The following is a 21,080-nucleotide window of genomic DNA, read 5'->3' on the forward strand; positions in this document are numbered from 1 at the left end:
CAAATTCTTTCGAGCAAGTGTAAGATTGGATTATTTCTATAATAAATTTAATTATTTTTATACAAATTTTTGCTGCTCTTTATTCAAAATCAAGTAAGTTCGGACTGATTTTATTATTATTTTTTTTTTTAGTTTGTTATCTGTTGGTCTTTGGTGTTAATTTCTATTTTTTGTGATTGATTTCCATTTTTAGTTAGAAAAAAGAACTCGTAGTTTGATTTTTGCTATCAATTATTAAAAATCCTGTAAACAAAAAAAAAAGTATAATTTGATTTTTTTTATATAATATGTCAACGATAATTAATAATTGTATTATTTTAACATAATATTAGTATTTTAATATAATTATAATATTTATATCATAGTAAAAATGTTATGGATGCTTTGCCATTTTTTGAGTTATATTTTCATTTAAGGTAATGTTCATTAACTAAAATATAGATAAAAAAAATATGATATATAAAGTATTTTAAATAAAAATATTTTTTATTATATTTATTAAATTTATCTTGTGATTCTTAGAAAGAAGTCATGTGACTTCTTATCTGTGTTTTTTCAAATAAATTAATTTTTTCCCTCTAAATAAATTTATCTTAGTATAAAAAAAAATAACGTATATGTTCTATAATATATTTCAAAAAATTTAAAAAATAATTTGATAAAAATCTTAAAATATTTTTCAACCTTATTTTTGATTATTTCATATATTGATTTAGAAAATATTTTAATTTTATATTAATATAACTTTATTTTATTCATTTTAACAAACACTACCTTAAAAAAAAATTGATCACAAAATCAAACGAATCCTTGCCTCATTGTTAAGTAACCTTAAAATTACTAAAGCTACCTTATTTTTTAGGATTATCGTCTTTGAGCGGTGTCCTATCACTCGTACCTTCGATTTTGACAAAGGAAGTAAATCACAATAGGAGACCTTGTCTTATTGCTCAGACCAAAGAATCAAACTCATAATTTATTGGTATGAATCCTAACTTATCATGTTCTAAGTCTCGAGAGAAAGCTACCTTATTTCTTTATTCCCATAAACTCTAACTGGTTCATTGGATGAGAGTTTTTTGGGGCAGAGGTTGACTCGCTGCCACAGGCCCACAGTTTACTCTTCAAATGGGCTAAGATTAAGAATAATAATTGATCCAATTTGGATAGAGATATTTTCTATAATTCTATTACCTTTCATCATTTATCCTATTTTACAGGTCTTCATTTTTTAATTTATTGGTCTTATGGTATTTATTATTTGATTAATTTATATGAAAATAAAAATAATTTATCTTTAAAACTTATATTTTGAAGATCCGATATCGATGCTAGAGTCAAACTTTTTGTTTCTTCTGTTCATACCCATCCCATTAAAAAATTTATCTTGATTATATTTATTTGAGTAAGTACTTATTTATATAATAGATAAATTAGAAGATCTTATTTTACTCTCTCTCAACACGTTAAATTATATAAGAATTAGATCATTTTAATATTACTTTTTTATTATATTTTGTTATGGACCATGATTAACAATAACATATAAAAAGAATAGACAATGCAAAACAATTTGTACTTTTAGGTTGAATAACAAGTCTTTAGCCCATGACACAAAAGCCCAAGGTATGGATATGAGCCACAACTTTAGTTTCATGATCATGATCTCACAATGTAATCATCGTCACAATTACAAGATCATTCTCCAACAACATTGGCCCAATTATAGGATCTATCACATCTACCAAATTCTAGAAACAATTGTTCTATTCTTGCACATATTTGATAGCAAGTAAAATAGTAATTAAATGCACGAGACTCTATTTTGTGAGTGTTATATATTTATATATTTTTCTTTTTTTTATTTATAAAAAGGCTATTTTCACAACTGGAGTCCTAATTTTTCAAGTACAAAGAAACAATCTCACTGTTGTTACTTGTCGACGTTCAATTTTAGCCGATCGTGATTCGTTTAGACTACAATGAGTGAGTCCAAGACGCAAGGAGGAAGAACAAGGTGGGAAGAATACCAAAGATTTTCACGTGGTTCGGCCAGAACGATGTCTACTCCACGACCGTACCCTGATTATTCTTCCAGAGTAGCGGTATTTGATTATTCTTCTTGTTCCCTTGATGATATTTCTGACCCATATTTATAATGAGGGGCATTTACAATTTGCATAAAATAAAAAGATAATATAATAGGGGACAAACAGTCCTTATCTTTTGTATAAAATCAGGAGTGGAGTCCTCATTACGAGGAGTATGATTTACTTTTGGATAAAACGAGTGGGTCCTCGTCTCAGGCCGTTCAACAGTTTTGTTGCCTATGCGAGCTAAAGGATTTAGGCCAGCAAGCTGATTGGTTGGGCGAGCAAACTATGAGCTTTATCGGAAGCTCGTTGAACAGATCTCAGGGAGCTTGCCAGAGGTCTTGCCTGGGGCGCGTTAGGAGTTCGCACGGATCCGTGCTATGAGTTCGGATTTTAGCGGTGTATGAGTTTTCTTTGACGAGGTCGTTTGGACCTTCTAAGCTCCAGGCGATTGGGCCGGCCAATTGGATTGAGTCTAAACCATAAGAAGTGGTGCGGGAAATACATATAACACAAGTCCCTCAGCTCGCAGTGCGATCTTCGGACTGGGAGTTGACATGCGCCAGCTGTTAGCCCACATTTCAGACTTCTGTCCAATTGCTTCAAATCTCGTCACTTCACGCAGCACGTCTTGTCTACGATGCATTTAGTGTGCACGTTCCCCATTACTACGCATGATTATGCTTGTGGAACCCATAAGCTATCGTGCGGCTAACGGATGTGGAGCATGCCATAAGCCATTTTGATCCGATGGCTAGGATTGAACGGGCTGAAGGCATAAATAGTAGAGGGTCTTACCTTTTTCCCCTTTTCACGCTATTTTGAAATCTTTTCTTACTTTTGCTTTCTTCTCTTGAGACTTCCATTGTTACTAGGCTCTCTCGTCTGCGATCGTTCAGACGCCGACCATCTTTGTTCGGGGCTTGCTTCAAGCTCTCGTACCGACGATAGGCTCAATGATTGGTAAGCTCTTTGCGACTTTCATCTTTTATTTTGTGTAGACCTTCCATCGTTGGTTAGCCATCGATGGTTCTTCTGGTCTTCCCGATTCTGTTGGTGTCGCTTCCGTTTTCTGGGGGATTGACTTCAATCGGTTGGTTAGGTGTTTTGCCGAGCCTTCAGGCTCAATGACCTTAGGGTTATCCTTCCATGGAATACCGGGCTCGTAGTTGCAGCCCCTCCGCCTTAGGTGGCACCCTGTTGCAAAGCACATGGCCTATGAAAATATGAGGTATTTTTAGGGCTTTTCTAGTTCTTTGAGGTCTAGTTTGTGACCTGCGACTTGACTGTTCTTTATTTCTCTTTGTAGATGTCTGACTCTATCCGAGAGAATTCAGGTCAAAAGCGCTGCAACCATATCGTAGGAGAAAACGATACCTCAAACTCCGAAGATTGCCTTGTGATGGAGGGGCAAAACTTTGAAGGGACCAGCTCGCAATCTAAGAAGGTCTTTAATGTGACTTTTTTCGAAACTGACCTAGAGATCCAAGATCAGGCCGCTGAAGGAAGGGCAAGGTGCGAGGTTTTTAAAAGATTTCCCTCCAAAGCCAAGTCCCACAGGGTGGGGACTTGTACTCGGGAGTTTAGTTTACCGTCAAACTGTCGAGGGTACATCCCCGCCCCGAGCTCTCACGCGGTCTATTCGCCATCCTATTATATAGCCATTAGCCCCCAGCACCTCGAGTCTGGTTTTAGGTTCCCTGTAGCTCCATATCTTCTCAACCTTTTGAACGATGTCAAACTCGCACCTTTTCAATTTACACCAAACTCGTATACCCAACTTACTTCCCTAACCATCTTACTCATTAGGAATAAACTCCCCCCTCCTTCACCAAAATTGATTAGATTTCTCTTTTCCTTTAAGAATGCTAAGAATGGGCTGTACTACTTGGCAGTTTGTCCTTCACAATACAAAGTCGCCATTCCTCAGGGCAGGGCAGGGCAAAGGGGAAGTCCAACGTGGGCGATTACAAGTCAAGTTGGTTCTTTGTCTCCTGTCCCTCGCTTTCGTCACTCAAGAACTCCAACTTTGCGCTCATTCCAGGTAAAGGCATGCTCGTTGGCGTAGGTCGTTTTATTTTGCCGTATGCTTTTAACATTTTCTTTTGGACACGCAGACCTCGGAGGTGGAAAACCGAGCTTATCGGCCGAAGAGATCGAGATTCTTGACAAGCTTGTTGTTGTGGGGTCGGGTTTGGAAGAATTTGAAGTCACTGACGAGCTACTCAAGGATCACGAGCTCACGCCTCCTCTTAACGCCCAGATTATCAAGGGGGATCGCATCGGTGTCCTAGGTGCAAAGGTCCTCTAGTCTGCCTTCCAGGTCGCTGAATCAAGTAGCAAAAGAGATGAAGAAAGTCAAGCTAAATATATAGTGGATCTTGACCTTGTCGAACCAAAGAGATCTAAGGCCAGATCGGGTGCTACTTCGTTCACAACTCCGAGCTCAAGCTCACAGGACGGGAGGTTAGAGTAATCGCAACCATGATCGCGTCCTCAACAGCAAAGATCACACCAACAGCAGCAGGAAAAATGACTACCAGTCCAACCTCAGCCAACACAACAACAACGGTGCCCTCAATTGCAACCAGGGCAGCAAGCTTCTAACTCTCACGACCGCGGTTCAAGTAGAGCTCGCGGGAAAAAGGTAAGGAGGGAGGCTCAGAATGATCCTGTTGTGGGCTCGAAAAGAAGGTCCGAACAACCTCGGGAGGATGATAGGGGCAAGAAAGCTAAAGTCCCTGAAAAGGAAGTGGCCTTTGAGGACATGCCGGGAGGCACCTGCGTTGGTACTCTCTTGGACTGCATGCCCACACTTTTAGACACGAGTGCCAAGCACCTGGATGACACGGGGATGAAGGGGGTCCCCCTCTATGACTTCATGGCTCGTCATAGCTTCATGGTAAGTTTTGCTTTTTTGTATCTTAATTCCTTAGTTCGCCTGTTCTTGAGTTTTTTTTTTCTTTTTACAACTTCCCCTTGCCTCCATGAAGCTCAAACAACACCTGGATTTCGATGCACATCTTGATGCGATGAATACATCTTTCTAGGACAAGATGGGGAAGCTCGAGGAGGAGAAGAAAGCACAAGAGGTCGAGCTCCTTTTGGCTCGAAATGAGGCTGAAGGGGTGAGCTAGAAATATAAAGACCTCGAAAGGGAGCTTTGTCAGTCGAAAGACATGTGGGAGTCCGCCAACTCCAAGCATACCGTTCAGCTAAATAAAGCTAAGAAGGAGCTACGGAGGGTCCAAGACCGATTGAAATCGATCGAGGCAGAGTTGAAGACGGCTAAGGATGAGCAGAAGTAGGCCGATGATCGAGCCGACCGGTGTGAGAAGCTCACGAAAAGGACCATTGATGATATCAAAGCGGAGGTGGGAGCTCGGATGGACCTTGTACGCAAGGAAACAAGGTCCGACATCTACTCGTCGTTCTTGTACACCCTTTGGTTGAACCATCCCGAGATGGATTTCTCTTTCTTCGATGTGCAGGGTGTCAAGGAGGTGAAACGGTAGCGGCCGAGGCTGCTGAGGAGGCCGAAGCTACCACCCCGCTTGATTCATCAGAGGTCGCGACGCCAGCTACTCTTAATGAGGTCAAGCCATCCGGGGTTGTCGAGGTTGAGCCTGCAAAAGCTGTCAAGGCCTAACCTGCGGAGGCTGCCGAGGCCCATCCTGCCAAAGTTGCTGAGGTCCAGCCAACCCAAGCTACTTAGTCCAGCCTGTAGGGGCCCAGCCTATCGAAGCAACTGCCCCTCCTAGCTAGGCTTCTTTAACTTTTTTTCTTCATTTTTCGCTTTGTAACACATGTACCTTTTTCACATTTTGTAATAGAAGTACCTGTTTTAATGAGATTCAGCGTTTTTCTGTGCATATGCCTTTTTGCTTATAAGATTTCTTCGCGAACCCAATTCAGTCAAACTTGAAACTTGTCGAATTCTTAGATGATTCCTAAACTCGTCTCCATAATATAACTTGATACGAGTCTTTGAAAGCTTCTGCATATCAGAATAAGCTTGAAAATATAACTTTGGAAAAAGCCTTCAGGAACATTACTTCAAGATGACAAGTCCAGATCAAAGAATTCCCAGCTCGCATATTAGCGAGCTTAAATATAGGTCATTGATCAAACAGACGTATCAATGCGTGTCTAGTAAGGTGCGATCTTCCATTTTTTAGGAAAAATCACGACGATTCTTAGATAACACATCCTTAACAAGATCATATAAGTCATAATGAAGGGCTTGCCAAGATATATGTCCAGGTAGGTTATCCTGCGACCTCAGCTGACACATCAGGACTTGTTATAAGTTTAAGAAAGAAATAGGGAACATCCAGGAAGGTCACGAAGCGTGACTTGAGTCAAGATGAAAGGACCCTAACTAATGAACCCTCAGATTAAATAATGGAAGTGGTTTCTTAGTAGATACCAAACCATGAATTTAAGTTTAGAGGAAATAGTTCTCAGCTCGCAACTTAAAAGATATTCAATCGAACATCAATAAAAATAATTTAGTCGAGGAGGAAACACTCAGGTAGCTCACAGACCATGACATTCATCAAGATGAAAAGATCCCAGTTAGTGAACCTTTGACTCGAGATTATTTAATGGAAGTGATTGCTCGGTAGATCCCAAACCATGACTTCAAGTCAGGAGGAATGGTTCTCAACTCGCAAACCACGACCTGGGGGGGTACCAAGATGAATGCTCGGTCAAGCCGCAAACCATAGCACGGTGGCTAAGTTGCACGGGCCCCAGCTCGCAAACCATGGTTTTACCGACCCTTTATTTTTGTGACATTCTTTCCAATAAAGCGTGATACATAAAGATCCAAAGATTTCAATCAACAATATGCACGTAAATTGCAATAGGAATAGGTCAAAACAATTACATTGATTAGAAGTAGGGACGAAGGTGCTTCGCATTCCAAGCTCGATGGAGAGTGGTCCTATCCATATTCGTGAGGTGATATGCCATGTTGCTCAGATTCTCCTTAACAATAAATGGACCTTCCCAGTTCGGGCCTAATATGCCATCACTTGTCGTGCGAGCTCCTGGAAGTATCAAGCGCAATACCAGATCTCCAACATCGTAATGTCGAATTCAAACCTTTCGGTTGTAGTACCGTGCCACCTTTGTTGATAGACGACGATCCTCATACGAGCTACACCCCTCGCTTCCTCAAGCAAGTCGAGGTTTGTCGCCAACAACTTATCATTGTCATTTGAATTGAAGGTGGTCCTTCGGTGGCTAGTCACCTCGTTCTCTGTTGGGATCGTGGCCTCGGATCCATACACCATCGAGAATGGGGTTTCTCCTGTGCTGCTCCGAGTTGTTGTTCGATAAGCCTAGAGCAATGTTTGCAGTTCATCTACCCAAGCCCCATTTCTAGCTTCAAGTTTTGTTTTCAAGATCTGCTTGATTATTTTGTTGACAGCCTCGACCTGTCCATTGGCTTAGGGGTGGTCCACGATGGTGAAAATTTTCTGAATCTCCATCGATTAGCAAAATTGGATGAATTGCTCGCTGGTGAACTGGGTCCCATTGTCTGTTATTATTTGTTGTGGAACTCCAAACCTGCAAATGATATTATCCCATGCAAATATCTGTACCTTTGAACTGGTGATCTGCACGAGCTCTTTGGCTTCTGCCCATTTGGTGAAGTAGTTGACTACGACTATGGCATATTTGCACCTTCTACGGGCTGTTGGAAGCGGTCCGATCAGATCCATGCCCCAAATAGCAAAAGGCCATGGATTGCTCATCTACTGTAGGTAAGCTGGCAAAGCTCACGAAATTTTAGCAAATCTTTGGCATCTCTCGCATTTCTTGACTATCTCTACGACATCATGCTTTATGGTGAGCCAATAAAACCCTTGCCGGAGCGCCTTTTGTGCCAGTGAAAGTGCCTAGGCATGATTACCGCAGTGGCTTGTGTGAACCTCCTCCAACACGATCTGACAGTCGATGCCATCGATGCACCTCAGAAGTGGGGCTGAGAACCCCCTCATGTACAGTTTATTATCATAAATGTAATATTGAGCTGCTCAAGCTCGCAGCCGACGTGCTTCCAATTGGTCTTCCAGCAATTTCCCGTCTTGTAGATAATCCAAAATAGGAATCATCCACGAGCTTTGGGACACCATGATCGCCATCGTTTCAGCTCGTTGTTCTGTGCTTAGGGTAGCTAAGAACTCCACAGGTATGGCCCCTAAGAACTCCACATCCCGGGCAGTTGCTAAGAGAACTAATGCGTCAGCATGAGAGTTCTGTGAGCGGGGAATCTGGCGCATTTCATATTTTTCGAAAATGGCTAAGAGTTCGCGTACCTTTTGCAAGTATGCCATCATCTTCGTATCTTTGGCCTGGTATTCTCCCTGTACCTGATTGACAACCAGCTGAGAGTTACTGAAGATTGCCGGGCTTCTGCTCGTACTTCTTTTTCCAGACGGAGCCCTGCTAATAGGGCCTCATACTCAGCTTTATTATTAGTGGCCAAAAATCTGAATCTCGGGGCGTAGAGGATTTTGTGACCCTCAGGGCTTATCAACGTAACCCTAGCGCCTGCTCCTTGCTTACTTGATGATTCGTCCACGTATAATTCCCAGGATGACCCCTTCGAGTTCTCCAATACCTCGTCAATTGGCCCAATGAACTCAGCAACGAAATCTGCCAATGCTTATCCCTTTATTGTCGTCCTCGATTTGTATTTTATATTGAATTGAGCGAGCTCGATAGACCACTTTAGTAAACGACCTGAGGTGTCTGGCTTTTGCAAGATTTGCCTCAACGGGTACTTAGTCAAGACTTCAATCTCATGAGCTTGTAAATAAGGTTGCAGCTTTCTAGATGTCATTATCAAATAGTAAGCCAGTTTTTCAATTGGTGTGTACCTTGTATCTGCATCGATCAACCTCTTAGAGACGTAATACACGAGGTGTTGCACCCCTTCATCCCCCTAAATGAAGGTCGCACTAAGAGCATGTTGGGATACTCCCAAATATAGGGTCAACTTTTCTCCATCTTTGGGCTTAGCGAGCAGTGGGGCTCATCTCATGTATTCCTTTATTTGCTAGAATGCAGACTCGCATTCTTCTGTCCACTTGAAGTCTTGCGCCTTTTATAGAAGCTCAAAAAACAAGGCACATTTGTCAGTTGCCTTAGAAATGAACTGGCTCAGGGCTGCGACCTGGTCGTTGAAGCTTTGCACCTCTTTTTTTCTTACAGGCGACCTTATGCCAAGCAAAGCCCTTATTTTGTCCAAATTGGCCTTAATGCCTCTATTATTTACGATGAACCCTAGAAATTTTTCAGAGGCTACCCTAAAGGCACACTTGAGCGGATTAAGCTTCATTTGATAACTCTTGAGGACTTTAAACATTTCTCTCAAATCAGAAACAAGGTTCGCTACTCATTCTGATTTCATTAGCATGTCGTCAATGTATACTTCCATGGTTTTGTCGATGAGTGCTTCGAACATCGTATTGACCAGCCTTTGGTAGGTCGCGCCCGCATTCTTCAAACCAAAAGGCATGACCTTATAACAATAAAGCCCTCGATCGGTAATGAACGAGGTGTGCTCCTCGTTATCGGGGTTCATGGGGATCTAATTGTAGCCCGAATAGGCATCCATGAAGCTAAGGAGCTGGTGACTAGCTGTTGTATCCACGAGCTGATCGATTCTTGGGAGAGGAAGGTTGTCCTTAGGGCAAGCCTTGTTCAGGTCGGTAAAGTCGACACAGGTCCTCCACTTCTCATTTTTCTTTTTTACCAATATCAAATTAACCACCCAAACCGGGTAGTGAGCCTCTCTAATGAACTCGTTTGCCAAGAGCTTGTCCGCTTCTTCCTTAAGAGCGGCATAGCGTTCAGAAGTCATTGGCCTCATCTTCTGGCATACTAGCTTGTAAGTGGGATCTCGAGGGCTAAATTTTTTTCCAGCTTGAGGCACCCTTCCTCATCCGCCTCGCTGACTAGGATATCTTTGAGCTCTTCCACCGGGCTGGTGGACCTGTCACAATCCACCTCGCGAGGTTCCAGATCATAGCTAACACCCTTTCGGCTGGCAGGTCGTGGGTCATTCCTTGCAATGACATTCACTTTCTTCCCTTTGGCTCTCATTTTTAATGCATCTTCATAGCAACGCCTCGCAAGGTGTTGCTCACCTCATATGCATCCTACTCCATTAGGGGTCAGGAGTTTGACTGTCAGCGACCTGATCGAAGTGACCAGATCCAGATCGTTCATAGCCGGTCTCCCGAGTACGACGTTGTACGCCGAAGAGCAATCTATAATTAGGAACTCCACTAAAGTGGTGGCCTGACAATCCGCATCCCCAACAGTAAAGGGAAGACTAATCCGTCCGACAGGGATCACTGCATCTCTTGTGAATCCATAGAGAGGTTCCGGGGATGAGCTCAACTGTTCCGGTCCCAGCCCCATTTGATCAAAACATGCTCTATACATAACATTTACTGAGCTGTCTGTGTCCACCATTATCCTCCGCACTTCAAAATTGCCGATCTGAGCCCGTATAACGAATGCATCGTTGTGCGGCCAATAGACGTTTCTGGCCTCTTCTTCCGAGAAAACGATTTTTCCTGGGACCAGATCACCCCTAGCTCATTTTAAGGGGGCAAACTGCTCATTTGACCTTGCCAACAAGACATGGTTGGCCTCGCGCACTATAACGACCCACTCCCACTTACGGGCTCCACCGGTAAATAATCGGCCGGATTACTCACCTGACGAACCACAACTGAAGGGTTGAACTATGTTTCAACAGGAAACGCCCTAGGTGGGAACTAGGCTTCGTCCTTCCCTTCGCTCCACTCAGGAATCGGTCCCAACTCAAACAAGAAAACTAAGCGGATTGGGACCCGAAACCCAAGTGAGCTTCACATCTCTCCAGCTCGCCTCATCGCAAGCCAAAGGTGACCCAGGTATAAAGCTAGCATAACAACCCCATCGCTGAGTATTGGAGATTTATGAGAACATACCTCGTTGATCTTTACTCGTTCCAAACTTGGCTTCAACAACTAAAGCCACTTATACATCATGCAGACTCACAATCATCTATCACACTATGATGATTACAACAATTAGATACATCTAACGTTCAACAACACATACATTTACTCACAAGGGTATACATATATAACACCACATGGCTACATACAAGAGATAATAAAATACACAACTCGGACAACACCACTAGTTGCCACAACAGCCTCCTGGCACCATCACTGCTTGCATATGGTCTTGCATCATCTACAACACAAGGTAAAACCTCATGAGTCATAAGACTCAGTAAGGGTGCAATGCATGTAAATATGAATATAACCATGTTTATGTATGCCAATGCATGCAAATGAGGCTAGGCCCACTTATCCTCACAACCCTCCAAGGTTTGAGGCATTAACCTATCATCCCTCACAACACTAGTCCTTCATATGGCCATAGGTCCACTAGATCTCGCATCACGCAAGTGCTAACCACTACATGCAAATGCAACATAAAAACATTATCAAACATATTTACCAACTTGCAAGGCCACCTCCACATGGGGTCGTCCCTTACCTGGTTCGAAGCTTCAACTCTGCCTCGACGAGAACACCTGCTCGAGCTCCGAGCTCTTCTAGGGTTACCGCCTCCCCGGTTGAATCTAAATACAATTACACACAAACCCAACTCCATTAACATCTAGCATTAAATCAATGCCCTCAACTTCACCACACACACAATCAGAACCATCCATTAACAACTCAACAAAATAATACCAACCACGGCATAAACCAGCCATCAATAATTTTCCAACCAACCCTGACATAAGGTTTAATCCAACAAATAACTATTTTACATTAACTCGTTTAATGCAAATAACTTGGGAAGAAAATATTAATTTACCTCGGTCAATCTGGAAAAGAAACTCAGCCAATTGCCCACACCGGCGTTGCCTCCTTGACTACTATCTCATGTCCGGAATCTCATTCTCGAGCTTCTAGTATGCTCCAAGTCTCGAAATAATTTTTAAACTTTTCTGGAATTTTCTGGAATTTTTCTCCTATTTTCCAGATTTTTCCTTATTTCCCTTTTTCTTTTCTTTTCTATTTTTCTTTTATTCTTCCCTTCCTTTCTCCTTCTTCTTCACGGCTTCTTCTTCCTTTTCCCGCGCACCAGCCCTCACCCCAGTGGCGGAGCCACATGTTGGCCAGCTGGGGCCTTGGCCCCAGCTGGTTTTTTTTATTTTTTGAATTTTTTATGTATATTAATATAGATAATTATAATTTTTATAATTTGGCCAGGGCTAAAATTAGCCCTTGGCCCGGATTAAAATTCTTCATTGGCTCTTCCACTGCCTCACCCACGCACCAGTGCCGCCCACCACCTGGTCGCCGCTTCTTCCGTGCGCCTCCGGCCATTGGCCGTGCACCCCCGACCGCCGTGAGCCACGCTGGCTCAGCCTTCCGTGCACCACCAGACCACTGCAACTGGCTTCCTCGCTCGCACCTCTGCGCGCTGCAACTCCAGCACGCCAACCGCCATTGCTGCCGCTGGTTCAGCCTTCGTCGGCCATCGCTGCTGCCCGCATCACCACCGTCAGCCGCCATTGCAGCGAGTTGCTCCGCCCTGCACTACCTTCGGCCACAGCAACCATGCCAGCTACTGCCATGGCCGATTGGCCTTCTCTCGCGATCTCTTGGCCCGGCTCCCCCTCTCCCGTTAGCTCTCTTCCACAATGTCTCACTCTCATCTGCTCTCTCTTTCTCTATCTCTCACTCTCTTGCAATCTCTCTTCTCCCTCTCAGACGCTCTCGGCCTCTCCCTCACATTTTGAAATTTAATTTCAAACTTACAACAATTGCCTCCAGTGCACACGTACATATATATATATACATACACACTTATAAATTACATACTTTTAATCCCCCAATTTCTCAATTATATCACTTGAGGGGTTTAATAATTTCACTTGGACACCTATTAATTACACTTAAGCCCTCCAAGGTTTAAATTAATTACCATCAAGCCTCACAATTTCTTGATTTTCTAAAAATTAATAATCAACTATTTCACGAAAATGTCAACTTTGTCCCTACGCCTGCACGGGACCTCTATTCGACCCAAAAACGCTTCAGGGTTGACTTACACAGAAAACCGAACCACCCCTAGGGTCCCCTCAGCTTCCAGGAGGTCCCCTCCGACTATTTAGTATTGGCACCCACTCAGGCTTATACAGAATTTATTCCATAAATTATTCCCGATCAGACTGCTTTTAGTGCCATTATCCTCATCTCGAGATGCTCACCAATCCCTTGCCCTCTTCCTTGGACATCCAAGTCCCGAGGTACTCTCAACCGCCAATTCGACAATTTTATTCATTAATTTCCTGAGACCGACTCTTGGGCTTCTCGAACCACCCGAGATCCTGACAAAATAGTCAAAAATTATTTATTTTCAATTCCATGTAATACTAGGTATTACACGCACGTACCTGTCGTGAGACTTATGGGAAGTTCCAGCGAGGTAAGTGATTAGTGGTTAATTTTATAAAAATTTTGTTATAATTATACCCTTCTTTTGATCTTAAAAATAGTTTAAATTAGATATTAATATATATTTTATGGTTATATGCAAGTTTAAATTGAAAAATGAATGAAATGACATTTTAAAGTAAAATTTAATAATAATAATAATAATATATAAAATTATATATAATACATATACATCATTATATGCATGCATGTAATATATATATAATATAATATAATCTAATATATATATGTGCCATGTGTAATACATATATATAATATATAATTTATTAATAACATTAAATTATTTTTATTTTTTTTAGGCATGAAGAATTCAAGCCCATGAAGACTTAAAGTCCATGAAGAATTCAAGTCCATGAAGAAATCAAACCCATGGAAAAATAAAGTCCATGAAGAATTCAAGTCCATGAAGAAATCAAGCCCATGAAAAATTAAAGTCCATGAAGAATTCAAGCCCATGAAGAATTAAGGCCCAATTTGAGCAACCCATGGAAGATATTATTTGGAGAAGGCCCAAGGATTATTTTTAATCCTAATGAAGATTAAAAACCAATTTATAGAAATCTATTTTTATTTTTTATGTGAGAGCTTTATTAGGTGTGTTTTTTAGCTAAAATCCATTTAACTATTAGGTGGATATTATAGCTAAAATCCATTTAACTTTATGAGTGCTTTATTAGGTATGTATTTTAGCTAAAATCCATTTAATATTAGGTGTGTATTATAGCTAAAATCCATTTAACTTTAAGTGTGTGAGTGCCCATTAGATATAATTATGTCTAATTGAATAATTGAAATTGTGTGGTTTGTATTGCATCTTGTGGCCTATAAATAGCTCACTTGATTGCATTTGTAAGTGTGATTATTATTCTTGAATAAAAGTTTAGTTGTTTCCTTATAATTCTCTTTTTGAGAATTGTTCTTGTTCTTTCCCTTTTTCTTTAGTATTCTCTCTTGTGATCTTACTTACTTCCTTTCTTCTTTTAAATTCTTATGTCATTTATTATTACTTTATTATTCACCGCCTAAATGGCCGGTTAATTTATGCCTTTAAATTTCTGTAATTTTAATTCTTATCATTTAATTGTTCACCGCCTAAATGGACGGTTAGTTTATGCCTTTAAATTCTTGCAATTTTAATTCTTGTATTTTAATTATCTACCACCTAAATGGCCGGTTAGTTTCTTCTATTTTAATTCCTGTCATTTAAATTCTGTTATTTAAATTATGTCATTTAAATTCCTGTCAATTAATTTAATGGAGATGAGTAGCTAAATCTAATCTTGGGTTAAGGCAAGGACAGTGTCCAACGCCAATGATTCCCAAAGAAAACTGCGTTTTAAATAAGTAACATTAATTTAAATTTCAGTATGAGTGTGTATTAATTATTGAAAAATCACTAGGTTTGGATTGGAGCGTAAGCCTAACTTAGAGCTTTCATGCCATGTATGAGAGTTACTAGAACTGGAAACGCTATCATACTCAAACCCGGATGATTAATTTAGTTGTTTTGTGTATTAATTGCAATTGGATTTATGGTGGTTGCTTAAATTAGAATCCCGCATATCATGTATGGGGATTGCTTAACCTAGAACTATCATCATCTCTAATTGCATTTAATAACAAACCCTCATATCTGAAATTAAATTAATGTTGCTAATCTTTTATGCTAAAATTTGGGAATCAACGGGTTGGTACTGAAATTGTCTTAACTCAAGTACTATCCAAATTCATATTTTTACTTTTAATGTTTATTTCAATTTTTGCCTTACTTTATTTTCTAGTATATGTTGTTTAAAAACAAAACCATAAAAAATCTTGTTGTCAATTTGTCCAAATGCGTGTGCGTGTGTGTGACATTCTTTTTCTTTTGCCATAAATAAATCTCTCAGTGGACGACCTGGATTCATCCAGAAAATATAAATTTAAATTTGGACTACAACTGCACTCGTACACTGGCGAGTATAAACCTCTCACTAAAATAAAAAAAAATATAAAAGTTTTATTATGATTTGTTTTTATTGTGTTTTAATTGCAGGGTGAGAGTGCAGTCAGTAAGGTCCGCTGCGAATCGTGTAGATCATTCGTACTACTGGCGAGTGCTCATAGTCGGAGGAAGGCAGTTGATGTGCTGGTTGTGGGTTGGGCTGATTGGTTAGTCGCACCACATAATCCTTCAGTCGACCTCTTCTAATCAGGTCCTCAATGGCGTCCCTCAGGGCCTAGCATTCAGAGGTGTTATAGCTCGCCTCGTTATGGTATGCACAGAACCTTTCGTTGTTTCTGAATTTGTTGGGAGTTGTCAGTGGGTTGGGGTTCCCAAACTCTTCTCTATTTTTCTCCATGGCGAAGATCCTCTCTTGGGGATCAGACAAGACATAGTAGCTGTCGAAACGCCGTGACTACGTATGCCGTTCTTCTTTTTCTGCCTTATGAGCTCGCTTGAAGACCTCATTGTTCAAACGTTCTCCCCGAGGTTCCCTTCCGGTGTCTTCATTATTTCTTTTCTTATTCTGGTTGGAGCCCCCAGCCTCTTATTTTGGTCCGGTGGGCTTCTTCGAGCCAAAAGTCTCTTCCCATCGATCCTCCTTGGCAGCTCGTTCTTAGAATTCCCCCAAGTCTCTAATTGGAGTCATGTAGATGCTCTTATAGAGCTTCCCATCTTTGTGGAGGCCTGCGGAGATCGCAGTTAATACGCTCTCATCGGAGGGATCCTCAACATTGCTCACCTCGCGCTTGAACCTGGCGATATAGTCCTTCAAAGATTCGTTTGCTCTCTGGAACACTGTAGTGAGGTGATATGGAGGGGCGAGCTGCCTTCTCAGTGCCCTGTATTGATTGAGAAATCTCCGCTAGCATTTCTCATAGCTGTCGATGCTACGAGATGGAAGGCTCATAAACCAAGCTCGGGGGATATCGCCCAAGGTCGCTGAGAAAGAGCGACATTTGACCAGCGAGCTAGTTGTCTACAAATCCATCCAAACATTATACGCATCCAGGTAATCGTAGGGATCATCGCTCCCGTTGTACTAAGGCATACTCGGGACTTTGAATCCTTGGGGGAGGGGCTCGAGCTCAACTTCTCTTGTGAATGGCGTCCTATCCCCACGGTCATTATTCTGGCTGCGGACCTCTTATTATGCCTCCAAATGCCGGACTCTTTGGTACAACTTTTCCACGGTTGAGTCCGGGTCCACAGATCGTTGGGCTTGCGATCGCCTACTTTTTTCTCGTTTTGGAGAATGGTGATCCAAAAAAGGGTAATTGTCTCCAATATTCTCTTCTGCCAGTGGGGGTCTCTCTTCCTGCGGTTAGTGAACCCTCCGAGGCGAGGCTGGTGGATCATGGACAGCCCGCAATTAAGTTTAGGCCAGAATTCTGACCGCGTCAGCGAGCTGCATCACGGTATTCTCTAGCGCCTCCTGCCGTTGCTGCCAATCCTAGATCGCCCATATCCCGGCGGGTTGAGTAGTGGGTTGGATAGTAGCCTGCGGCGGCATGTCGGTGATGTTTCCAGTTGGTGGTGACAAAGGGATATCTGCTGCCGAAATAATGGGCCTTCCATTTGGTGGAAAATCTCGCGGTTGATCGCGGTGATTTTCTGGTGGGTCGACCGCCACGTCGGAACTTCGAGTATTCCTTGCTCTTGCCATGGCTATTGATCAGAGCGACCCCTTCCTCTAGCGTCAAAATGTCGACGTTGAATTTTAGCTAACCATGATTCGTTTGGGCCACAGTGAGTGAGTCCAAGATGCAAGGAGGAAGAACAAGGTAGGAAGAACACCAAAGGTTTTCACGTGGTTCGACCAAAACAATGTCTACTCTACGATCGTACCCTAATTATTCTTCCAAAGTGGCGGTATCTGATTATTCTTCTTGTTCCCTTGATGATATTTCTGACCCCTATTTATAATGAGGGGCATTTACAATTTGCATAAAATAAAAAGATGATATAATTGAGGACAAACAGTCCTTATCTTCTGCATAAAACTGGGAGTGGATTCCTCATTACGAGGAGTATGATTTGCTTTTGGATAAAGCGAGTGAGTCCCCGCCTCAGGCCGTTCAGCAGTTTTGTTGCTTATGCGAGCTGAAGGATTTAGGCCAACGAGCTAATTGGTCGGGCAAGCGGACTAGGAGCTTTATCAGAAGCTTGTTAAACAGATCTCAGGGAGCTCGTCAGAGGTCTTGCTTGGGGGGCGTTAGGAGCTCGCACGGATCTACGATATGAGCTTGAATATTAGCGGTGTATGAGCTTTCTTTGATGATGTCGCTTGGACCTTCTGAGCTCCAGGTGATTGGGCCAGCCCACTGGACTGAGTCTAGCTCATAAGGAGTGATGCGGGAAATATATATAACATCAGTGAAAACTCACCTTCAAGTACAAAAGTATTGCATTTAAATTCAAATACTTTTTCTTCACACGCAAAAAAAGAAAAAAAAAGAGAGAAAAAAACACTTTAAATGTTGTTCCTTGGAAAGGAATGTAGAGATTGTGTTGTCTCAGTTAGTCACATCCAGCAGTACAGATCAACTACTGCACACATTATTGTACTCCCGGAAGCTGCAATAATGCAACAAAGAAGACTCCCCAACAGCTTGATTGTTTCCTTCTCCATCTTTTCTCCATCTTTTAAGTTCAATACATCACAACATTCCAACCCTTTGATTTATAAGTTGTCTCCATGCCGCTTGCACTCCTACAACTTTCTACCACAAATTTCCCATCTTATTGAACAGCAACAAGATAAAGGGCCAAAGCTTATCATAACCACCCAATTAGAACCCATGTTAGCTGGATATCAGTAGTTCATTCTACAGGTCCACAGGGATTCACAGATGCCATAAAAGATCTTATCTTGATTCATCTGATTTTAAGATAAGGCATATACATGTGTGAACACTTTTCCTGCCATTCTTTAGCTTGGCAAATGGACAAGGTTGAACACAAAGAAATGGGCCTTTGATTGACTTGAGCAGACACATTTCATATTCTTGGGCCCTCAAAGCAAGGATTGCTCACCATCATGAGGTTCTAATTGAGTGTATAGTTAACATTTCAGCTAGAGAGGAAAAAAATGCAAAGAAAAGGGAGGAGATGGCGTGGGGTTAGCAACAAGAAGGATAAGGTTCATGATATTGAGAGTTCACAGGGACAATGATGGGAGAAGAGAAGTTATACAACAAAAGAAAAACACCAATCAAATGACTTATTCAAGAGCAATATGTCTTGCCTTTATCTTATTACGAGGAGTCGACTACAAGAATTATATCTTGTCAGTTATTTTCATCTATCACATTATCTTTTGTACACCTCTTATACTTTATATCTTATACTTTATATCATGTCTAAGTGTCTCCTATCAAATGATCTATAATCACAAGAATATCAATATTGCATCATTTTGGTGGTATTTTTGTAAAAACAAAAATTGCAAGGATATTATTTTTTACAGCACAAAGATCAGTGGCACGCTAAAGACGAAACCTACATGTTTTGAAGTACAAGTGGAGCCACCTGAGGTGTCCAAGTGTCACAAGAAAAGTTCTTGATGTGAATCATAAGGCATGTCAATAAATTTAGGACTTGGTTCAAGAAAGTGTGAGTGCAATTAGAGACTCCAATGGCAAGGATGGGGAAGAGGTATGGCAAGTGGAAGAGAATGGTGAAACAACAGAGAGCAAGACTCTATATCATGAGGGTCTGCATCTCTATGCTTCTGTGTTGGCATAAGTACTCCTAAGAAAGATGACGTTTTTTGTAGTTTTAAGTAGTCTCAAGGCTCTTCGAGCGATTCTGCTTTGTATTTCATTTTCATAGTTGTTTTCTTGTTCTATTTTAGCAGGTTGCTGTTTTCCCATGTTCGTAAATTACTGGGCTTTTAGATAGGTTATTGGGATCTTAAATCAAACACTTGTAATGAAAGAATATTGACTCTGCGCCTCTCTCTCTCTCTCTCTCTCTCCATGGTTCTATATAAATATAGATGCAACAGTCACAAGTTGTCCTTAGGATACCCAAATTATCCTTCAAGTGATTGCATTTATAATGCTTCTGTTCATGCGTGCATGTTTATATGCTCTGCTCATTTCTTTTTTCTTTTTTTAACTCTTTTTATATACCCCGAAGAAAACTTCAGAAAAAGGTAAGGGATTATATTTTTTTCCATCATATTCTTCTAATGGGTTCTAATTTTGCTTCTATGCTGAAATTATTTACTATTACACCACAAATAATTTAAGAGAAGAAGCAACCACAATTGCAAAGTGAAATGTATTGAATCTGGTTGGGCATATGTCATGTAATCACCTGTGAATTATGATTATGTGCTTAGGTTAACCGTTAAATGAAGAGTTTGAAAAACCACATAACAATTGCACATATTAGGATTTTCCTAATGCACGAGAGCTGCGGTTTTTGATCTCTTTGCCTATGAATAGAATTTGTGGAGATTATGGGATTGACAAGTGAAGAATTAAGAAAATCGATACTTTGTGGAGGCATGGTGTAGATAGGAGGAAACAATCGTGGCCTTTTGAGAACAAGAATTATGGTTTCACTACATGTATGAAGGGATAGAAAATCAACACCATATTTTCTCATCCTCCAAACAAACCCACCATGTTTGTGGCAATGAAAGTGTAAACGCGTGTGAGCCGTGGTGGCAAACAAGCTTGATTTTTTTCCAAGCTGATTAACACTTGCAAGAAAAATTAGCCATACAATCCATGCGCACACCCTGAGATTAATGTCCTGGTTTAGCATCTCCCACGCAGTGGGACAAATAAATGGAGCCCTCTAAGAGACAAAGGGCAGCCTTATATACTGTGATATTAAACAAGATTCGGGAAGTCCCTCTCCAATGGAATTTTAGCAGGCAGACAAGCCGACGTGTCTGCCGAGTCACCTTCCCAAAACACTTGGCCCCAGCCGTGCTGTTCCAGGATTCCCAATCATGGGGCAACACCTGTCACCCACCCACATGTCTGTACACAAACCCTCCCTCTTCCTCTATAAGACCTGTGATTCTGTATCTTTAAGTACCAGAATTCAAGTACCTCCCTCTACCCTTATGGTGGAAAACTGGCCGTCAACACGAATCATAAAGTTCCGGTGGTGGCGGAGGTGTTCGAGGCTGCTACAGGAGCAGAGAGCACGGCTCTATATAATGTGGAGGTGCGTGGTGACTCTACTACTTTGGGATGAATGAGTATGGCTCTTCTTTTAAGAGTGGGATGGGGTGAGTTTCAGTTCTTTGTATTGGGGAATTGCTCAGCATAAGGCCAGTGATGCAGCAACTGAATTTGATCTTATATAGCTGGGTTTTACATATCTTGGCAACTGAGATAAGCCATTTTACATGAAATATGGTTATTAGACTAAATGAAATATTAAGCATTAGCCAGATAATGTGTAAAATGGATGCAAGTTACA

General features: G+C 41.3%; 1 protein-coding gene across 1 annotated transcript; it reads left to right on the top strand.

The window, feature by feature from the left end:
• Positions 1–18,977: 18,977 nt before the first annotated feature.
• LOC127810859 (small polypeptide DEVIL 10-like) lies at positions 18,978–19,774 on the top strand. Its single transcript, XM_052350431.1, has one exon. It carries the CDS (start codon positions 19,270–19,272, stop codon positions 19,387–19,389), a length of 120 nt encoding a protein of 39 aa, XP_052206391.1. The 5' UTR covers positions 18,978–19,269; the 3' UTR covers positions 19,390–19,774.
• The last annotated feature ends 1,306 nt before the right edge of the window (positions 19,775–21,080 follow it).

The sequence above is a fragment of the Diospyros lotus genome, chromosome 10 (assembly GCF_014633365.1).
Source record: "Diospyros lotus cultivar Yz01 chromosome 10, ASM1463336v1, whole genome shotgun sequence".
Lineage (NCBI taxonomy): Eukaryota > Viridiplantae > Streptophyta > Magnoliopsida > Ericales > Ebenaceae > Diospyros > Diospyros lotus.